This window comes from Podarcis melisellensis (genome assembly GCF_964234715.1).
Source record: "Podarcis melisellensis genome assembly, chromosome: 10".
Lineage (NCBI taxonomy): Eukaryota > Metazoa > Chordata > Lepidosauria > Squamata > Lacertidae > Podarcis > Podarcis melisellensis.
In genome coordinates, this window is record NC_138542.1 from 74,150,935 (window position 1) to 74,169,478 (window position 18,544).

Here is an 18,544-nt window from a genome sequence, read left to right on the forward strand (position 1 = left end):
CGGCGGGTCCGCCATTGGCCGAGGCGCTGAGGCGAGCGGCGCTCTGATTGGCGGGCTCCGGCCAGCGCAGGCGAGCGGGCCGCGGGATGGAGTCGCCTGAGGGAAACGGGTCCGGAGGGGACTTCGCCGTGCCCAGCTCGCCCCGGGGCTCCCCGGCCGTGCCCGGGCCCACGCGCCTCCGCGCCTTCCTCTGGTGCCGGGAGTTCCTGGCCGGCGCTTGGCGCTGCCTGGCGGCGCCCGAAGACCTCGGCATCGTCCCCGTCAGGTGAGCCCCGCCCCCACCGCCGTAATGCGACGAAGAGCCGCGCCGGATGACGTCAGCCTCGCTCCACTCGCCGCGTCTGCCGTAGAGCGTCGAATAGCGGCGCACCGGCTTTCCAGAAAAGAGCCCCGAGGAGGGAGCGGAGTTCGAATCTCGCCCGTGAACCAACCTCGCAGGGTTGCTATGTCTGTGTATGTGTGTGTGGGGTGAAATGGGGCTAGAATCTCAGGCTAGCCAACCTCGCAGGGTTGGCGTGGGGGTGAAATGGGCAGTGCGGCGCAGTGGTTAGAGCGCGGGAGTAGGACATGGGAGGGAGCTGGGCTTGATGCCAGGAACCTTGGGGGCCAGGCAACACCTCTCCCAGCCAACCTACCTGGAAGGGTTGGCGTGGGGGTGAAATGGGGAGGAGAGGAAGTGCGGTGCAATGGTTAGAGCACTGGACCAGGACCTGGGAGAGAGCAGGGCTTGATGCCAGGAACCTTAGCGACCAGGCACCACCTCTCCCAGTCTAGCCTACCTAGAAGGGTTGGCGTCGGGGGTCAAATGAAGACTAGGACCTGGGGGAAAGCAGAGTTCCAAGTTCTGCCTCTCAGCCATAGGGTGGCCTTGGGGGCTGGTCACTGCCCCTCAGCCTAACCTACCTGGCAGGGCTGTTGTGGGAGAGGTTAAATGGGGAAGAGAGGCAGTGCGGTGTAATGGTTAGAGTGTCAGAATAGAACCTCAGACAGATCAGGGTTCGAATCCCCCTGCAACTGTGCCATGAAGCTCCCTGTGAGGGCCAGTCGCTGTCTTCCGTCAGCCTGACCTACCTCACAGGGTTGTTGTGTGGTTTCGCAAACTTGCTTCCCCCTGCTCAGGTGAGTAGGACCCAACCAGTCGCTTCAAGTTCCAAGAAACGAGACTCTAAATACACCTGGAAGAAGAAACCTTTGGCTGGCGAGAGTTGTTCGGAAGTGGGATCTCGCTGGAGGTTTTTTAAGCGGAGGTTGGGTGGCTGATTTGCCAGGGATTCTCAAACAGAGCCACCCAACCTCCTTCCCAGGAAAGAGAGCCCAGGATCTCCAGAAGGAGCCCATTCCTTTGTCAAACATCTCTTGCCGCTGGAAAGCTCTTCCTGATGTTGAGTCGGAATCTCCTATCTTGTAACTTGAAGCCGTTGCTCCTTGTAACCTTGCTCCAACTTCCACGCCACAGCCCTTCAGATATTTGAAGCCGTAGGCCCTTGCAATTACGTTCCTGTATATATAGAGAGATATAAATCCCTCTGGCCTGCTTCTTTAATGTTTTAATGTTGTACTTTAATCTTGTTTTTTAAGTTGTATCGGTTGTTAGCTGCCCTGAGCCCGGTCATGGCTGGGGAGGGCGGGGTATAAATAAAATTTATTATTATATTATTATTATTCTTTGCTTCTGCTGCTGCTGCTCTTGCAGCTGGACAGCTCAGCACTCCGGAAAATGACTCACTTCTTCCTTGCAGGCTCTGCGGCTTTCCTGCCCCCAGAGGAGGATTGGTGTGGGTCAATTGTTCCTTTCTGCTATGGGATGTGTCACAGCAGGCCCACGGGTCACCGTCTCCTTCTCAAGGCATTCCAGGAACGCTTCCCACACTGCCAGAGCCCTGCTCAGCACAGAGCATGGCTGGGGTGGGGGCTGCCAGTGAGATTGGCAAACAACAGGGCAGTGAAGGAGGGCAGAATATCTTCTGGGGAGTAGCTAAAATTGGCATTTTGTTGCCCGCACAGTGGAGACAACTTTTCCTTTTTTTATTTTATTAACATATAAAACACATACATATACATTTACACAACACACATACACAACACACTACCTAATTTTCATAGCATAAAATATAAGGATCTGAGCCCAGGAGCAACTCTCCCCTAATGTGTCTTCCAGCAACTGGGATTCAGAAACATTGCCTCCTCCAGCTGCAGAGGCAGTGATGAGCCATTGTGTCAAGCAGCCACTGGTAATGTTCTCCCAGTGCCCTACCCACAACTGGGGCAGTCTAGCTTGCAGCTTTCATTTTTTAAATATACAGTGGATGCATCTGTGCGTGTGCGGTTTGCGATTTGGCACTTCTGCGCATGCGCAAAGCGCGATTTAGCGCTTCTGCGTATACACAGCCGCCGAAACCCAGAAGTAACCCGTTTTGGTACTTTTAGATAGATAGATAGATAGATTCTTTATTGTCATTACACAAGTGCAACATTGCACAAGTGCAACGAAATTGGATGCCATCCCTTAAAAACAACAAAAGCAAAACAACAACAACAACCAAACAAACCACATTCCAGCCACACCCACACCCATCAAACTCCCAGGTCACACTATCGAGTTACAGCATTCAAAAAGGCCACAGCTCTTGGATAGAAACTATTTTTCAGTCTATTTGTCCTTGACTTGATGTTTCTATATCTCCTGCCAGAAGGCAGTAGTGCAAACAGACTGTATCCCGGGTGAGATGAATCCTGCAGGATGTTGTTTGCTTTCCTAAGACAACGGGAACCGTACAGTTCTTCCAAAGATGGGAGAGGATGACCAATAATCCTTTGGGCTGTGGTTATGACCTTCTGGAGCACCTTCCTCTCCCTAGCTGTACAACTGGAGAACCAAGCACAAATACAGTATGTGAGAATGCTCTCTATGGAGCCTCGGTAGAAGGACACCAGCAGTCTCTCACTCAGATTGTTCTTCTTTAAAAGTCTGAGGAAGTAAATTCTCTGCTGGGCCTTCTTCACCAGAGCAGTGGTATTTGCGCTCCAAGTCATGCCCTGATCGATAGTCACTCCCAAAAACCTGAATTCCGCCACCCTCTCCACCCGTTCCCCGTTGATATACAAGGGCTGAATGTCCGCCTTTTTTTTCCTGTAATCCACCACCAATTCCTTGGTCTTAGCCGTATTTAGAGCCAGATTTCCGGGTTTCGGCGGTCCGCAACCCGAAAAAATGCAACCTGAAGCATATGTAACCCGAGGTATGACTGTATCTGACTTTTAGAAGACATCTGAAGGCGGCCCTGTTTAGGGTCGTTTTTAATGTTTGATGTTTTATTGTGTTTTTAATATTCTGTTAGGAGCTGCCCAGAGTGGCTGGAGAGGTCTGGCCAGATGGGCAAGGTAGAAGTAATAAATTACTACTACTACTACTACAGGTTTTCTGTTGGGGCATCTGCTTGGCCCTTGTGAGAGCAGGATGCTTGCCTAGGTGGGCAATTGGCCTGATCCAGGAGGCTCTTCTGGCATTATTAAAGTCTAAGCATTTGCACACAGACACTTGGGAGGGGGGGGGGTGTTTGGCCTCCTGAGGAAGGAGGTTATTGCTGGCTTACCTGTCTGGAGGCTCTTTCTCCCTGCCAGTTCTGCTGTTCTTCCGTCTCCACCTGCCCTCCCCGTTTCTGACTCTTCCTCCCCTCCTGGGTTGTGCTTTCTCCACAGCGGGGGGCTGAGCAACCTCCTCTACAAGTGCACTCTCCCCGATCACATTGCGACTGCGGAAGATGAGCCACGCCAAGTTCTGCTGCGTATCTACGGAGTCATCCTCCAGGTGAGATCTTCTGGTCCTGGTGCTCTGGGTTCCCAACCCCTTGGCATGGCCTTCTCTGTGCTGGCTCCCCAGGGGCTGAAGAGGAACTGATGTAGCACTGACAGCACCTTGCGGGAAACTTTAGTGAAGAGCAGGGAGGTGTCTAAATGCAGCCCTGCCCCTCATTTGAGGATCCAGCAAGGAGTAGGGCTCTCGTCTGCAATTTTTGCTTTTTACCACTGGGGGCAGCCTGGGTGGGCGGGTCTCAATCCTCCTCCAGTTCTGGTTGCAAAGGAGCAGCTCTCCTGGTTACTGTATTTTTCACTTCGTAAGAGGCACTTTTTTCCTCTTAAAATCTAAGGGGAAATGTCTGTGCGTCTTATGGAGCAAATGTGTGGTCCCTGGGACTGGGGCGGGACTCGGGCTTCCCCTGCCAGCCCCACAAGCTCAGGGAGCAGCGGGAAGGCTGTGTGCATCCTTTCCGCTGCTCCCCGACCTGCTCTTTGGGGCTGGCGGGGGAAAGCTGGGCTTCCCCCACCACCAGCCCTGGGGAGCAGGTCTAAAGGAACCCAAAGCCTCCGGAGCACAGCAGGAACTCCCGCTACTCTCCAGAGGCTTCAGGTTGCCTTCACTGAAGCTTGGAGAGTGAGAGGGATCAGTACACACCAACCCCTCTCGCTCTTCAGGCTTCCGACATAGCCGCTTGAAGCCTCCAGAGCGCAGCAGGAACTCCCACTGTGCTCCAGAGGCTTCGGGTTGTGGATTTTGGAGAGGATTAGATAGATTCCTGGAGGAGGAGAGGGCTATCAATGGCCACCGGCCAGGATGGCTCTGTTATGCCATCCACAGCAGGAGGAAGGAAAGCTTCTGAATCCCAGTTACTTAAAACCGCAGGAATGGAAAGTGCTGCTCTGGGTGCTTGAATCCGGCTTGCAGGTTTTCCCAAAGAGGCATCTGGTCAGCCACTGTGAGAACAGGATGCTGGACTCGATGGGCCGTTGGCAGGCTCTTCTTCTGTTCTTAGGCCACTTCAGGGTCTCGTTTGTGGCCAGCCTGATCTTGAATCCTTTTTGTCTTCTCTGTCCCTCTGGGGTTTGGAAGCCCCACAATTCTGCTGCCTTCCCTGCTGAGGCCGTTTGACTGTCAAATGACTGTCAGGGTCCCTTCCAACTCTACAATTCTATGACTTGCACGTCTTTCTCTGCCAGGGCTGTGCAACACCCTCTCTCTTCTTTTTTTTTTTGGGGGGGGGGTAGTGGCAAGGGCAGAATCTGACCCCATCGCCTTTCTCTCTCCCGCAGGGCGTCGACTCGCTGGTTCTCGAGAGCGTCATGTTTGCCATCCTGGCCGAGCGGATGCTGGGACCACGACTCTACGGCATCTTCCCCCAGGGGCGCCTGGAGGAATATATCCCGGTGGGTTGTTGGCTGTGCCCTGGGTCAGCGGTTCACGGGGTGGGTGGGATTACCTGAGGGGCTGGCAGAAGGAATACGGGAGGTGTAAATGGCTTTTAGACTGGGAAAAGCTGGCTCAAGTTCATCAGGTTTGTTGGAATTAATTAAACTAAATCAGGCTTCCTCAAACTCGGCCCTCCAGTTGTTTTTCGTCTACAACTCCCATGATCCCTAGCTAGCAGGACCAGTGGTCAGGGATGATGGGAATTGTAGTCTCAAAACATCTGGAGGGCCGAGTTTGAGGAAACCTGAACTAAATAGTTTTAATTGGGCTTTGAATAAATGCAATTAATTGTTTCCACTTTGAATTTAATAATAATAATAATAATAATAATAATAATAATAATAATAATAATAATAATAATAATTTTATTTATATCCTGCCCTCCCCAGCCAAAGCCGGGCTCAGAGCGGCTAACAACAGTAAAAATAACACAGTTTACATAAAATCACAATCAATTAATTGAAATACATTCTAAAATCAATTCAGAATCACATTAATGGCAACCATTGGGCTAGAGTTCTATGAGGATTACAGAAGGAGGGGGTCTGACTCTGCCCTGACCAAAGGCTGGTGGAACAGCTCCGTCTTGCAGGCCCTGTGGAAAGATGTCAAGTCCCGCAGGGCCCTAGTCTCTTGTTCCACCAGATCGGAGCCACAGCCGAAAAAGCCCTGGCTCTAGTTGAGGCCAGCCTAAGCTCTCTGTGGCCCGGGACCTCCAAGATGGTTTTTGTTTGAAGACCGTAAGGTCCTCCATGGGACATACCAGGAGAGGCGGTCCCGTAGGTATGAGGGTCCTAGGCTGTATAGGGCTTTAAAGGTTAAAACCAGCACCTTAAACCTGATCCTGTACTCCACCGGGAGCCAGTGTCATATTATCTTCTTTAATGGGTTGTGCAAGCTGCTATTCTGAGTAATGCTTTGTACAAGTTCGCTGTCCAGTGTTCTCATCACAGAGGCCCTGTGAGGTAGGCTGGTCCGCTTGTGGATGTTGCCAACATACAGACATTGGAACCTGGGTCCGAGCCAATGCCCTCCTTCATTTTCTGGCTGTGGTTTAGTGGCCCCGGACACGCACACCCAACTTTCCTCCACCCGTGATACGGACTCTCAAAAGATGTTTTCTTGCCTGCTGTTTCTGCGCTCTGTTGCACAGGGGTCCCCATACCTCTGGGGCAGGTCCCACGGAGCTATTGCTCGCAGAGGGAATTGGCTTCCGTCGGGTGGGAGAGGAAGAGGCTCTCATGCCGACCGTGTCTTTTCCCCGCAGAGCCGCCGCCTGACCACGGAGGACTTGCCCGACCCCAGCATCTCGGGGGAGATCGCCACAAAGATGGCTCGCTTCCACGAGATGGTGATGCCCTTCAATAAGCAGCCCAAGTGGATGTTCGGGACGATGGAGAAGTAAGGCTCCTTCTGCTTTTGAAAGCTGCAGGCTAGAAAACCAGAATCCTTTCTCCTACGTATCATGTCAGAGGAAATAAAAAGAACAGTCAGACCAATATTTTACGTATGCAACTACTGCAGCAGGGTTATTGATTGCCAAAAATTTGAAAGGCAGCAGCGTCCCAACTAAAACAGACCGTTTATCTAAAATGATGGAATACTTCCATATTGCCGAACTAACAGGGAGGATAAGAGGAGATATGGTACAAAATGGGAATAAGGAGTGTGCTGGGCCCGGGGGAAACCCTTGAAACGCAGTCCAGGACCAGTCCAGAATCCGGAAGTTCCGCTAAGAGTCAGTCCAACAGGGCCGAGGCAGGACACGAGGCAGGAAACCAGGCAAGGACAGGTACAGGATCTCAGGCAGGTTCTGGCAAACAGCAATGTTGCTCCCTCAACCTGGGACAGAGTCCGACAGCCTTTTATCTCTGTTGGGGTAACGGCCGGTCCTGATCCCCCGGTGACTCACCTCCCTGTCTTGCCTGAAGGCGAGCACTCCTCCAGCGAGTACTCAGGTCTCTCCTTCTTTCAGACCTTAGTCTCTGCAGCTCGGGAGATGTTGGTGGGTTACTAGACCCGGAGGCCACCTCGGCCTCCCCTGACCCTACCGGTAGTGGAGCAGCTGTAAGTGATGGCCCAGCTGGAGGCAACGAGGGAATCCCCACATCTGGAGCCAGGGCAGGCTCAGGCCCCGGACTCAGCCCAGCTGGTGCTTGTTGCAGGGGAACCTGTGCCAACTGGCGTTCTTCAGGATCAGGCCCCAGACTTGGTTCAGATGATGCCTGAGGCAAAGGATCTGATTCAGGCTGAGACTCCTCTGCTTCCGAGTCTGAGCCCGAGTCCCAGGCCATCACAGCCTGTTGGGTTGTGGCTGGAAAAAGCCAGTGACTGACCGATTCTCCTTTCCCCCTGTTGGCAGGTACTTGAGGCAGATCTCCGATCTGACCTTCCCCCAAGAAGCCCAGCTGCAGAAGCTCAACAAGCTCAAGGCGTACAACTTGGAAGCGGAAATGCGCAGCCTTAGGTGAGCGGGTGGCAGTGGGGCACAGGATCGGGGGCCTTGGGTCAGTGCTGTGCCCCCTGGCAGAATTAGCAAGTCTGTGATGGGATGCCTTGCCCCTTGCTATCCATCACGCGCCCCCTGCCAAGGCAGGGTCCATGGCGCTAAGTGGCAGAGCAGGTCCCTTGCCTGCCTCAGCCCCTCTCCTGCCAGGAGGCTTTGGGGCAGCCGTGGGGGGTGGACTCCAGCGCCAGAGGAAATGGACTTGCCTGAAGCAGCGACATATCTTTAGCCTGTGGCTGCAAGAGGCAGCCGGCCTCAAAACAGGGAAGATGCATTTCTGGCCAGAATTGTAGAGACGGGTGGTATCTCCAAGGGCCATCTAGTCCAACCCCCTGCATTGCAGGAAAGACAGCAAAAGAATCCCTGAAAGACAGCCATCCAACCTCTGTTTAAAAACCTCCAACAAAGGAGATTCCAACCACCTTCCAAGGTTGTCCATTCCATGGCTCTTGCCGTCAGAAAGTTATTCCGAATGTTGAGCTGGAATCTCCTTCTTTGTCATTTGAATCTATTGGTTCAGGTTGAATCCTGCTTTCTGGAACAGGAGAAAACTCCCTCTTGTCTCCCATGAATTGATGGGGTGGATGTGAATATTTTCTGTGTTTTCTTTTCGGGGGCCCTTTCCCTCTGCAAATATGCTCTGTTTCAGGGTGGGGGGATTCCCCTGTGCAAAGTAAACACTCTCCTCATTCTTCCAACTCTCTTCCCTCTCTCTCTCTCCTGGAATTTCAGGGAGCTGCTGGAGTCCACCCCGTCCCCCGTGGTCTTCTGCCACAACGACGTGCAAGAAGGTGAGGACACTGAAGTGGGGAAGGGAAGCTGGGGTGGTGGTGTGATATTTCCCCCAGGTTCTGGCCAGGGGCCTGTGAATATTGGGTGGTGCCGAGAGTCCCACTCCCCACCCCCTGAATGATGCTGAGATTGCTGCTTTGGAGCAGAGCGGGGCAAGGCACACCTTCTGCTATGAGAGCAACGCAGTGTCTGCAGCCACCCTGAATGGAAGGCCATATACGAAGAGCCTTGCAGCTGGATCAGACCCAAAGGGCCCACTGAGGCCAGTTCTGGGAGCAGAACCTGAGTGACACAGGGTTCTCTCCACCTGTGACTCCCAGAAACCAGTATCCAGAGGAATACTGAAAGATTCTGTTCCCTCATATGAACCTGACTGGGCTCTGAGAGCTCCAGAAGAGGCCCTTTTTTCATTCCTATCCCCCTCACAGACATACTGGGTAGGGATGCAAGACAGGGCCTTATTGGAGGCAGCTCCCAGTCTTTAGATCTCCCTGCCTAGGGAAGCCAGACGGGCTCCCTCCTGGCTCTCCTTCCGCCAGCAGATGAATACCTACAGCAGCAGATCTAGAATCCCTATTCAGCAGATGAGTGCTGCCCTTGTTCCAACAGGCTTTGGGGAACTGCTTGCTTTTAACGAGAGGGCTGTTTTTCTTGCAATTATCTGTATGTTTTTGTAGATCACACAGAGGGAGACATACACTGTGCTCAATTTTTGTTGGCATCCATCTGTCTCAGGGTACAGGGGCACTTTTGGGAGTGAAATCAAACCATTGGAGAAATACAGATGGCAATGGGAGAGAAATGTTTTGTTACACATATATATTACATGTAAAATTACCTATACCTACAAAATAAGTATGCGTTTAACAGTTGCTTCCCCACAAGGTTCTGTTTCAACTGAGCTGCCTTGAGTTCTTGTCGGGGGGGAGGGGAAGGTGGGATATAAATAAATATAATTATAAAAAGAGAAGAAGATATCCCGCTTTATCACTACCCTAAGGAGTCTCAAAGCGGCCAACAATCTCCTTTCCCTTCCTGCCCCACAACAAACACTCTGTGAGGTGAGTGGGGCTGAGAGACTTCAGAGAAGTGTGACTGGCCCAAGGTCACCCAGCAGCTGCATGTGGAGGAGCGAAGACGCGAACCCGGTTCACCAAATTACGAGTCCACCGCTCTTAACCACTACACTACGCTGCCCTTGATACTGGAGGGGCGTGGAGCGCATAGCTGCCATGGCGAGTGGCCACTGATGCCTTCTCCTCTTCCTCCTTCTCTCCCCACAACCCAGGGAACATCCTGCTCCTGGCTGGGCGTGAGTCCGCCGCCTCTGACCGCCTCATGCTGATTGACTTCGAGTACAGCAGCTACAACTACCGGTGAGCTGGGGGTGAGGGCAGGGAGGGAAGCGGGCGGCAGACATCGGGACTTGGTCATTCTGGACTCACAACTGTCCATGGAGGCGCAGGTCAGTTCTGTGTCCAAGGCAGCTGTCTACCAGCTCTATCTGGTACGCAGGATGAGACCCTCCCTGCCCGCAGACTGTCTCGCCAGAGTGGTGCATGCTCTAGTTATCTCCCGCTTGGACTCCTGCAATCCAGAATGCGGCAGCTAGACTGGTGACTGGGAGCGGCCGCCGAGTCTACATAACACCGGACTTGAAAGACCTACATTGGCTCCCAGTACGTTTCCGAGCACAATTCAAAGTGTTGCTGCTAACCTTTCAAGCCCTAAACGGCCTTGGTCCAGTATACCTGAAGGAGCGTCTCCACCTCCATCATTCTGCCCAGACCCTGAGGTCCAGCGCCGAGGGTTTTCTGGTGGTCCCCTCCCTGCGAGAAGCAAGTTACAGGGAACCAGGCAAAGGGCCTTCTTGGTGGTGGCACCTGCCCTGTGGAACGCCCTCCCACCAGATGTCAAAGAGAAAAACAACTACCAAACTTTTAGAAGACATCTGAAGGCAGCCCTGTTTAGGGAAGCTTTTAATGTTTAATAGGTTATTGTATTTTAGTGTTCCGTTGGAAGCCGCCCAGAGTGTCTGGGGAAACCCAGCCAGATGGGCGGGGTATAAATAAGAAATTATTATTATTATTATTATTATTATTATTATTATTATTATTGGCAAGAGGCCTGGCAATGACCGCAGGGCCAGGCTTGGTGACTCCTTAACCAGGCAGGTCTCTGGATTTCTTTATGCTGAGGAAAAATGGGGGGGGACAGGCCTGCTGCCCCACAACCAATGGGGCTTTTTTCCCACCATGAAACTCTCAAAAGAGGTTTCATTCCAGTGAAGCCCGTTGGCAAGCGTCCCATGCCCCAGCCCTGCAGCAGGCCAACTGGAGGGACCTGCCCATATTGGAGGGGCGGGTGTGATCCTGGCTTGATGCTCAGCCACAGAGTCCAGTGGGCTGAGCTTCACCCTCCCTCCCTCTCTCCCTGCAGGGGCTTCGATATTGCCAATCACTTCTGCGAATGGGTGTACAACTACGCCCACGACCAGTGGCCTTTCTACAAAGCCAGCCCAGAAAACTACCCCAGCCGCCAGCAACAGGTAACGCCTGCCCTCTGCTCACCACTAGGACGTGACGTCTCTCGCTTGAAGGAAGTGGCCGTTTCTCGGTCGACGGCCCATTTTTGTTTCTCGCCGAATTATTCCATGTTGGCGGCTTGCCGTTGCGCTGAAGCGTCCACATCAAAAGGGAGAAGTAGAATGACACATGTGCATTCATATAACATACGGCTGATGAATCACAGTTTGAGTACCGTATTTTTTGCACCATAGGACACACTTTTTCCCTCCTAAAAAGCAAGGGAAAATGTTTGTGCGTCCTATGGAGCGAATGCAGGCTTTCACTGAAGCCTGGAGAGTGAGAGGGGTCGGTGCGCACCGACCCCTCTTGCTCTCCAGGCTTCAGGAAGCTATCCACTAGCCGTGGGAGACCCAGCTCTCCCACGGCTAGCGGAGCGCTGCATTAATCCCGAAGCTTGGGGCGTGCGGAGCTCAGCGCGCCCCAAGCTTCTGGGTGCCGGCAAGGTCTCCACTAGCCATCTAGACCTTGCCGGCACCTAGAAGCTTGGGGCGCGCTGAGCTCCGCACGCCCCAAGCTTCGGGATTAGCGCTCCGCTAGCCATGTCTAGGCTGCGGATAGCAGCCTGCTTCCCGGAGCGTCGGGCACCCTGAAAGCAGAGCACCCGACACTTCGGGAACACATCCGCAGCCTAGGCAGCCCTGCGGGAGGTCCCGCAGAGATGTCTAGGCTGCGGATAGCAGCCTGCTTCCCGGAGCGTCGGACGCCCTGAAAGCAGAGCACCCGGCGCTTCGGGAACATATCCGCAGCGTGGGGAGCCTTGCAGGAGTTCCCCGCAGGGCTCCCCATGCTGCGGATAGCAGCCTGCTGCCTGGCGGGTGGGGCCCGCTGAAGCAGAGCGCCCCTCGCACCAGGCTGCTATCCGCAGAGTGGAGAGCCCTGCAGGAGTTCCCCACGCTGCGGATAGCAGCCTGCCGCCCGGTGCAAGAGGCGCCCTGAAGCAGAGCGCCCCTCATGCCGGCAGACATCCACAGCATGGGGAGCCCTGTAGTAGTTCCCCGCAGGGCCCCCCACGCTGCGGATAGCAGCCTGCCGCCTGGCGGGTGAGGCGCCCTGAAGCAGAGCGCCCGGCGCTTCGGGAACACATCCGCAGCGTGGGGAGCTCTGCAGGAGTTCCCCGCAGGGCTCCCCACGCTGCGGATAACAGCCTGCTGCCTGGCAGGTGGGGCCCGCTGAAGCAGAGCGCCCCGCGCGCCAGGCAAACATCAGCCAGCCCCACAAGCTCGGGGGACAGCAGGGAGGCGCAGCGCCACTATCCCACTGTTCCTCGACCTGGTTCAGTTTCCCTGACCTGCTTTTGGGGGGGAAATAAAGGGAAATTTTTTTTTCCTTTATTTCCCCCCCAAAAAACTAGGTGCGTCCTATGGTCCGGTGTGTCCAATCGTGCGAAAAATACAGTAAATGTAGGTAGAAGGAGAATTAATATCAAGGCCAACAGGAAACCCTGGCTAAAAGCAGTTTGCAATAAGTCCTCTTAACATTCAGCTTTGCTGGCTGTGCATCACTTTTAGTGTTGTGAGAGAAGAGAGGAAACTTTTCTCTTTTCACTTTCTCCATGTCATGCATAATTTTTATAAGCTTCTATCAGGTTGCCTCTCACTCGTCTATGCTCTAAAGTCCCAAATACCTGATAATTTTGGCTGCCTTTACATCTCAAAAGTGGTTTGCAACAAGCATTTGAAAGCAGATGCCTGTGTTCTGTAGTTCCTGCAGGCTTTGCGCAGGGGGCAGGGGTGTTGATTTTTTTTTTTGCATAGTTATAAAGAAAGCATTATAATTGCTTTGTAAACCCATTTCTAACTTACGGGACCTGGCTTTGGGGTTCAGGAATAAATGCCAGTATATCAACAGCTGGGTCTGCTGAGTATCACTGTCTCTCCCTTAAATTTGCATAACATTTCGTTATAAATCATGGATTACAAGAGTTTTAGTTTTGAATCTAATCACGCAATGTCTTTTTTGGAGGGTGTCGTTGTAATTGGCAGAAACCTCTTGGGCTCTTATACTAAGTTGCTGCTGGCTTGACCAGCCATTGGTGCACGTTTGACTTAGCAGCTGACTCTGTGCTTTTGGAACTGGTCAGTTGAGCAGTCTTAATGCTTCTGGAGGCTGAAGGCTCAGGGAGGCTGGAGGGCAGGGGGTCTCTCAGAAGCCCCTGCCCAGAGCAGCAAGACGACAGGAATTTTTATTTGAACATTGATTCCTGCCTCCCTCATCTGTCACAGTTCTTTCCAAAGCACACTAAACTCCACTAAAATACAGAGGCAGAGTTTTGGAAGATTCGGAACAAGGCTGTCAATTTTGTCATGCTGTTATACAGTGGTATCTCGGGTGACAGACTGACACAATTGGAAACTGTGAGAGTCCCTGACTTGGAAACAATTCAGCAGGAATAGTACCTCGGGTTAAGAACTTTGCTTCAGTATGAGAACAGAAATTGCCTGGCGCCAGCGGGAGGCCCCATTAGCTAGAGTGGTGCTTCCGGTTAAGAACAGTTTCAGGTTAAGAATGGACCTCTGGAACGAATTAACCGTTGGTGCCACTGTACAAAATTTTGGTACAACCACATTCTGGTTGCTTCACCTCAAAAAGGATATTGCAGAGTTTGGAAAAGTTTAGGAAAGCGGATGGCACAATGACCTTCCAAAGATAGATTGCAATGTCTGCGACCTTTTAGTTCAGAGAGAAGGTGGGAAAGAGGCAACACATTAGAAGTTTATAAAATGATGCGCAGCACGCAAAAAGAGGGTAGAGAAAAGGTCTTTCTCTCTCTTGTCAGACCAGAACTTGTGGACATCCGATGAAGTTGGGTGATGGAAGATTCAGGGCAGAGAAAAGGAAGTCCTCCACGCATAGCTGAACTGTGGAACTCACTGCCACAGGAGGCAGCGAGGGCCACCAATTTGGAAGGCTTTAAAAGAGGGTTGGGCAAATTCATGGAGGAGCAGAGGGCTTTTGAGGGCTCCTAGCCAGGATGCAGGTGGCACTGTGGGTTAAAGCCTCAGCGCCTAGGACTTGCCGATCGAAAGGTCAGTGGTTCGAATCCCTGCGGCGGGGTGCGTTCCCGCTGCTCGGTCCCAGCGCCTGCCAACCTAGCAGTTCGAAAGCACCTCCGGGTGCAAGTAGATAAATAGGGACCACTTACCAGCGAGAAGGTAAACGGCGTTTCCGTGTGCGGCTCTGGCTCGCCAGAGCAGCGATGTCACGCTGGCCACGTGACCCGGAAGTGTCTCCGGACAGCGCTGGCCCCTGGCCTCTTAAGTGAGATGGGCGCACAACCCCAGAGTCTGTCAAGACTGGCCCGTACGGGCAGGGGTACCTTTACCTTTACCTAGCCAGGATGGCTGTGCTGTGTATCCAAGGCAGCAATCCTTCTCCATCCCAGATGCTGGAAACCACAGGAGGGGAGAGTTGCTCTTGTGCTCAAATCCTGCTTTCAGATTTTCACACAGGCATCTGATTGTGCCACCGTGGACAACAGGACCAGATGGGCCACTGGCCTGGTCTAGCAGCCTCTTCTGTTTCTCTGAGCTGCCTCTCAGCTTCACCGAAAAGCAATAAATCGTCTTTTTTTTATTTAAAGGGAAATATTTATTGGGGAGAAACAGCTGTAGGTCTCTAAAAAGCAAAAGCTTTTTGGTTTCCAGTGTTGCCTTTTGAAAGCATTGTGACCTGCCCTGGGACCTTGAGGTGGTTATAAAGCAAAGGCCAGAGCAAGGAGATCTCAGAGAGGGGAGCAGCCTGCCGTGTCAGGACCCGGCTCTGTTCTCCCAACTCACCCTGAGGCTACTCTTTCCGCAGCTGCATTTTATCCGCTGCTACCTGGAGGAGGCGGCTGGGAAGAAAGCGCGCCCGTCCCCGGAAGAGCAGGAGCGCCTCGAGGAGGAGATGCTTCTGGAGATCAGCCGGTCAGTGTCTGGGAACGCAGGAAAGTCGCCTTGGGAATTAATAAATAATAATAATAATATTTTATTTATTTATACCCTGCCCTTCCCGGGCTCAGGGCTGCTAATAACAAATTTAAAACACTTAATTGATGCAACAAAAAAAACAGCATAAAATACAGTATAAAATGTAAATAACAATAAATTCAGAATTCAAAAATCAATTTAGAGGGAAAATCCATCCAATAAACATTAGATGATCACCAGGGCTAGCTGACTAAATTAGTCCTATTTGGGCCAGCGAGGAGACCAGGGGAGAATTAGCTGTGGGATCCCAGAGCAGGTGATCTTCATAAAAAGGGAAGGAGGGAAGGAAGGGGAATAAAAGATCAGGCTAAGTTCAAATTGAAAGCCAGGCGGAATAGCTCTGTCTTACAAGCCCTGCGGAAGGAAGTTAAATCCTGCAGGGCCCTGGTCTCATGGGAGAGAGCATTCCACCAGGTCGGAGCCATCACTGAGAAGGCCCTAATAGGAAAAGGTCAAAATTTTGCTTTTCTGGGAGCTCAGCGAGCCTCAGCAGCAGGGGATCAATGGTCTCACTACATGCCTCTTCATAAAAGGGACATCTAAAGAACAAGTGCTCTGGGCTTCCTATCTCCCCCAATGAACAGGCGCAAAGTCTCTGAGCATATACCGCCCCTATTTTATCCTCATAACAACCCTGTGTGGCAGGTTGGGCTGAGGCAGGCAGGTAGCGACAGGCCCAGGCCCCACCCAGTGAGCTTCGTAGCCAAGTGTGGACCGTGGTCTCCTGGGTCCCAGCTCGTTTTTCTAACCATTGCGCCACATGGAGTCAGGAAGCATGGATGTCCAGAGCAGTTGCCCCATCCCTGAGCCAGCACCCCTCTATACGATGGAGAGAGGCCGCTTTGGACCCCCATTGCCTCGCCTCCAGCTCCTCTTCCTCCTCCTTCCCTGACTCCTCTCCTCCCCATCTCTCTCTCTCTCCCAGATTTGCAATGGCCTCCCACTTCTTCTGGGGCTTGTGGTCCATCTTGCAGGCCAAGATCTCCACCATCGAGTTTGGCTACCTGGTGAGTCCTTGCATTGCTGACCCAGCAAGCTCTTCTCATGCGATGCTTTCAGCGAGCTTCCAGTGGTTTGCGAAGGCAGACGGACGCCTTGTGCAACAAGAGCATCCCTTTAGAACTGGGTGCTGGTTGGCTTCTCATGTTCTGGGAAAGGTGGTGCCATGCCTGACCCTGACTCTGCCCTCCTCCTTCCTCCCCTCCTCTTACCATCCAGGAATATGCCCAGTGCCGCTTCGAAGCCTACTTCCAGCAGAAATCTCTCTGCGAGTGACCCTCACCCGTCCTGCCTCCGCGCCCAGGCTTCAGCCTGGCTGGCGCCATCGCGGGACCTGAACTCGAACTCCTGGACCTCAAGAGGCACTGTTGCCAGTGGACCAAAGCTCTCTCCCCAGACGCAGGAAGAGGGTTGGCTGGCCAGCTCTCGTTCCGCAGCGGCAAAAACTCTCTGGCTTCTGGCTGGGCTGGTTTGTAGCCAGGCAAGGGGGCCAAGGAGCCCCCGTGGGGTGGCAGCACACCTGGAGGATGCCAGGCAGCTAAATGTTGCAGGCATGGCTTCCAGCAGGTGGTCACTCCGTGATGGAGGTCCTTTGGGCACGGGGAGGGTGGGAAGAGGAGATCACTGCACTTTGGGACAGGGAGGGGATGTGCGAACCCCCCCCCCCCGGGCCCTCGCCTGCTTCCATTCCGCCTTCTGTTGCCCTCGGCCCTCCATGCCCTCTGCTGCCTCCACCACTGTGCCTTCCCTTGGCCATGCTCTGCCCTCTCGCCCAGAGATTTCTCTCCTGCCCCAGATCTATGCACAAGCTCACCCCTCTCCTTCCCTTCTTAGCCCATCCCTTCCAGATCTTAGACTCCTCACGGGTCCTTCTGGTCTGCCTCAGTGCCAGCCACAGATGGCATGGTGGGGGGGCTGCCTTTGGGGACCGAGACTGCACAGCGGAAGGCCAAGGACCAGTGAGCCCCCCACCTCCACTCCGGTGAGCCTTGGGGCAGAGGTAGAGGGTCTCCAGGCCTTACTTGTTTCTGCAGGGACCCCCAGCTCTGGCCGCCGTCTCCCATTACTGGATCGGTTCCCTTGTGCAGTTTCCCAAGGAGACGCCTTGGCCAGGACTGGGGAGGCAGCTGGAGGGCTTCAGAGGCAGGGCCAGAGGGCAAAGGTCGCCCCAGAGGACGCTCCTCGGCTGGGGGGGGGCAGGGTTTGCTCTGGAGTCTTTCCCTCCCCAGATGTAATCCCAGTCCACTTCTCCGGAGCCTCCCTGGAACAACAGGCAGTTGAGGCCAGGACTTGGGGGCGGCTCCGGCCCTTGCCCAGGGGCACCACAAGCTTTTGGACCTGCCGGAGGTCCAGATTTTGCAGGGGAGGGGGGGCTTCCACCTTGTTTCTTCCTTTCCCCGGGAATGGGTTTGTTTGCTGGGGGCGGTGGGAGATAAATGACACCTTTTGGTCTTTGTTAACTTGGTTGTATCTGCATTTCTATGAATGTCCAGCAGAGAGAGCCAGGGATGCAGTCGGCTCTCTGGCCCAAGCTAGCCTTTGGCAGGCAGCCTGCCCTCTCTCTCTGTTCTCAGGGCCGCTCTTCTCTTCCGGCATCGCTCATGATAACCATGGAATGTAATCTCTGCAATTGCCAATAAAAGCCTGGCACTCCACCCACTAGGATCCTGTGTGTGTGTGTGTCCCTGGCTTGATCACTTTGGGGTGTCTGTTGCCAGGGGAGGAGGTCGGAGGTCGTAGAATTGGTTGCAAGCCAGCTCCCCCAGAGGGAAGCCCCACAACGGGACCCAGAGCTCAATCGAAATTTTCCCTTCCACGTCGAAAGCTATCTCGTCCTGTTGGGTGTTCAGTGCATCCGTTTGGATAATATATCTGGTCAGCATATGAGCAAAAGGGATTCCTGCCATAAGACTCTGAGAGTTTTAAAGAAGACTGAAAGGAAGAATATATTAGGCCAAATGTAGTATTTCCCCTCACTTAAGTGTAAAAATATTGTTTCTGACTCTTCGGAATAAAGTTGGTCATCACAGAATGTTGTCTGCAGAATACAGGGCATCGTTTTAAATTCTTAGCAAAGGTAGAAGTTTCACCTCGTTCTCTCCACTGTTTCAATAGCTTGCTTTTTCAATTGGTCATGTATTTGTTTTTCCCTCTGAAAAATTTGGCAACTGCATGGTACTGTTTATGCTGGCAGTAAACCAATTCCCCCCCCCTCCTTTTTTAAAGAGAGCCAGTGTGGTGTAGTGGTTAAGAGCGGTGGACTCGTAATCTGGTGAACCAGGTTCGTTTCCCTGCTCCTCCACCTGCAGCTGCTGGGTGACCTTGGGCCAGTCACACTTTTTTGAAGTCTCTCAGTCCCACTCACCCCACAGAGTGTTTGTTTTGGGGGAGGAAGGGAAAGGAGAATGTTAGCCGCTTTGAGACTCCTTCGGGTAGTGATAAAACG

At 53.1% G+C, this 18,544-nt stretch overlaps 1 protein-coding gene across 1 annotated transcript; it reads left to right on the top strand.

The window, feature by feature from the left end:
- Positions 1 to 37: 37 nt before the first annotated feature.
- CHKB (choline kinase beta) lies at positions 38 to 17,753 on the top strand. The gene is made up of 11 exons (XM_081927320.1): positions 38 to 265; positions 3,700 to 3,808; positions 5,089 to 5,202; positions 6,513 to 6,646; positions 7,608 to 7,712; positions 8,484 to 8,542; positions 9,832 to 9,919; positions 10,983 to 11,091; positions 14,930 to 15,036; positions 16,025 to 16,106; positions 16,318 to 17,753. The coding sequence occupies exons 1-11, from the start codon at positions 87 to 89 to the stop codon at positions 16,372 to 16,374; spliced, it is 1,143 nt and encodes a 380-aa protein (XP_081783446.1). The 5' UTR covers positions 38 to 86; the 3' UTR covers positions 16,375 to 17,753.
- Positions 17,754 to 18,544: the final 791 nt, after the last annotated feature.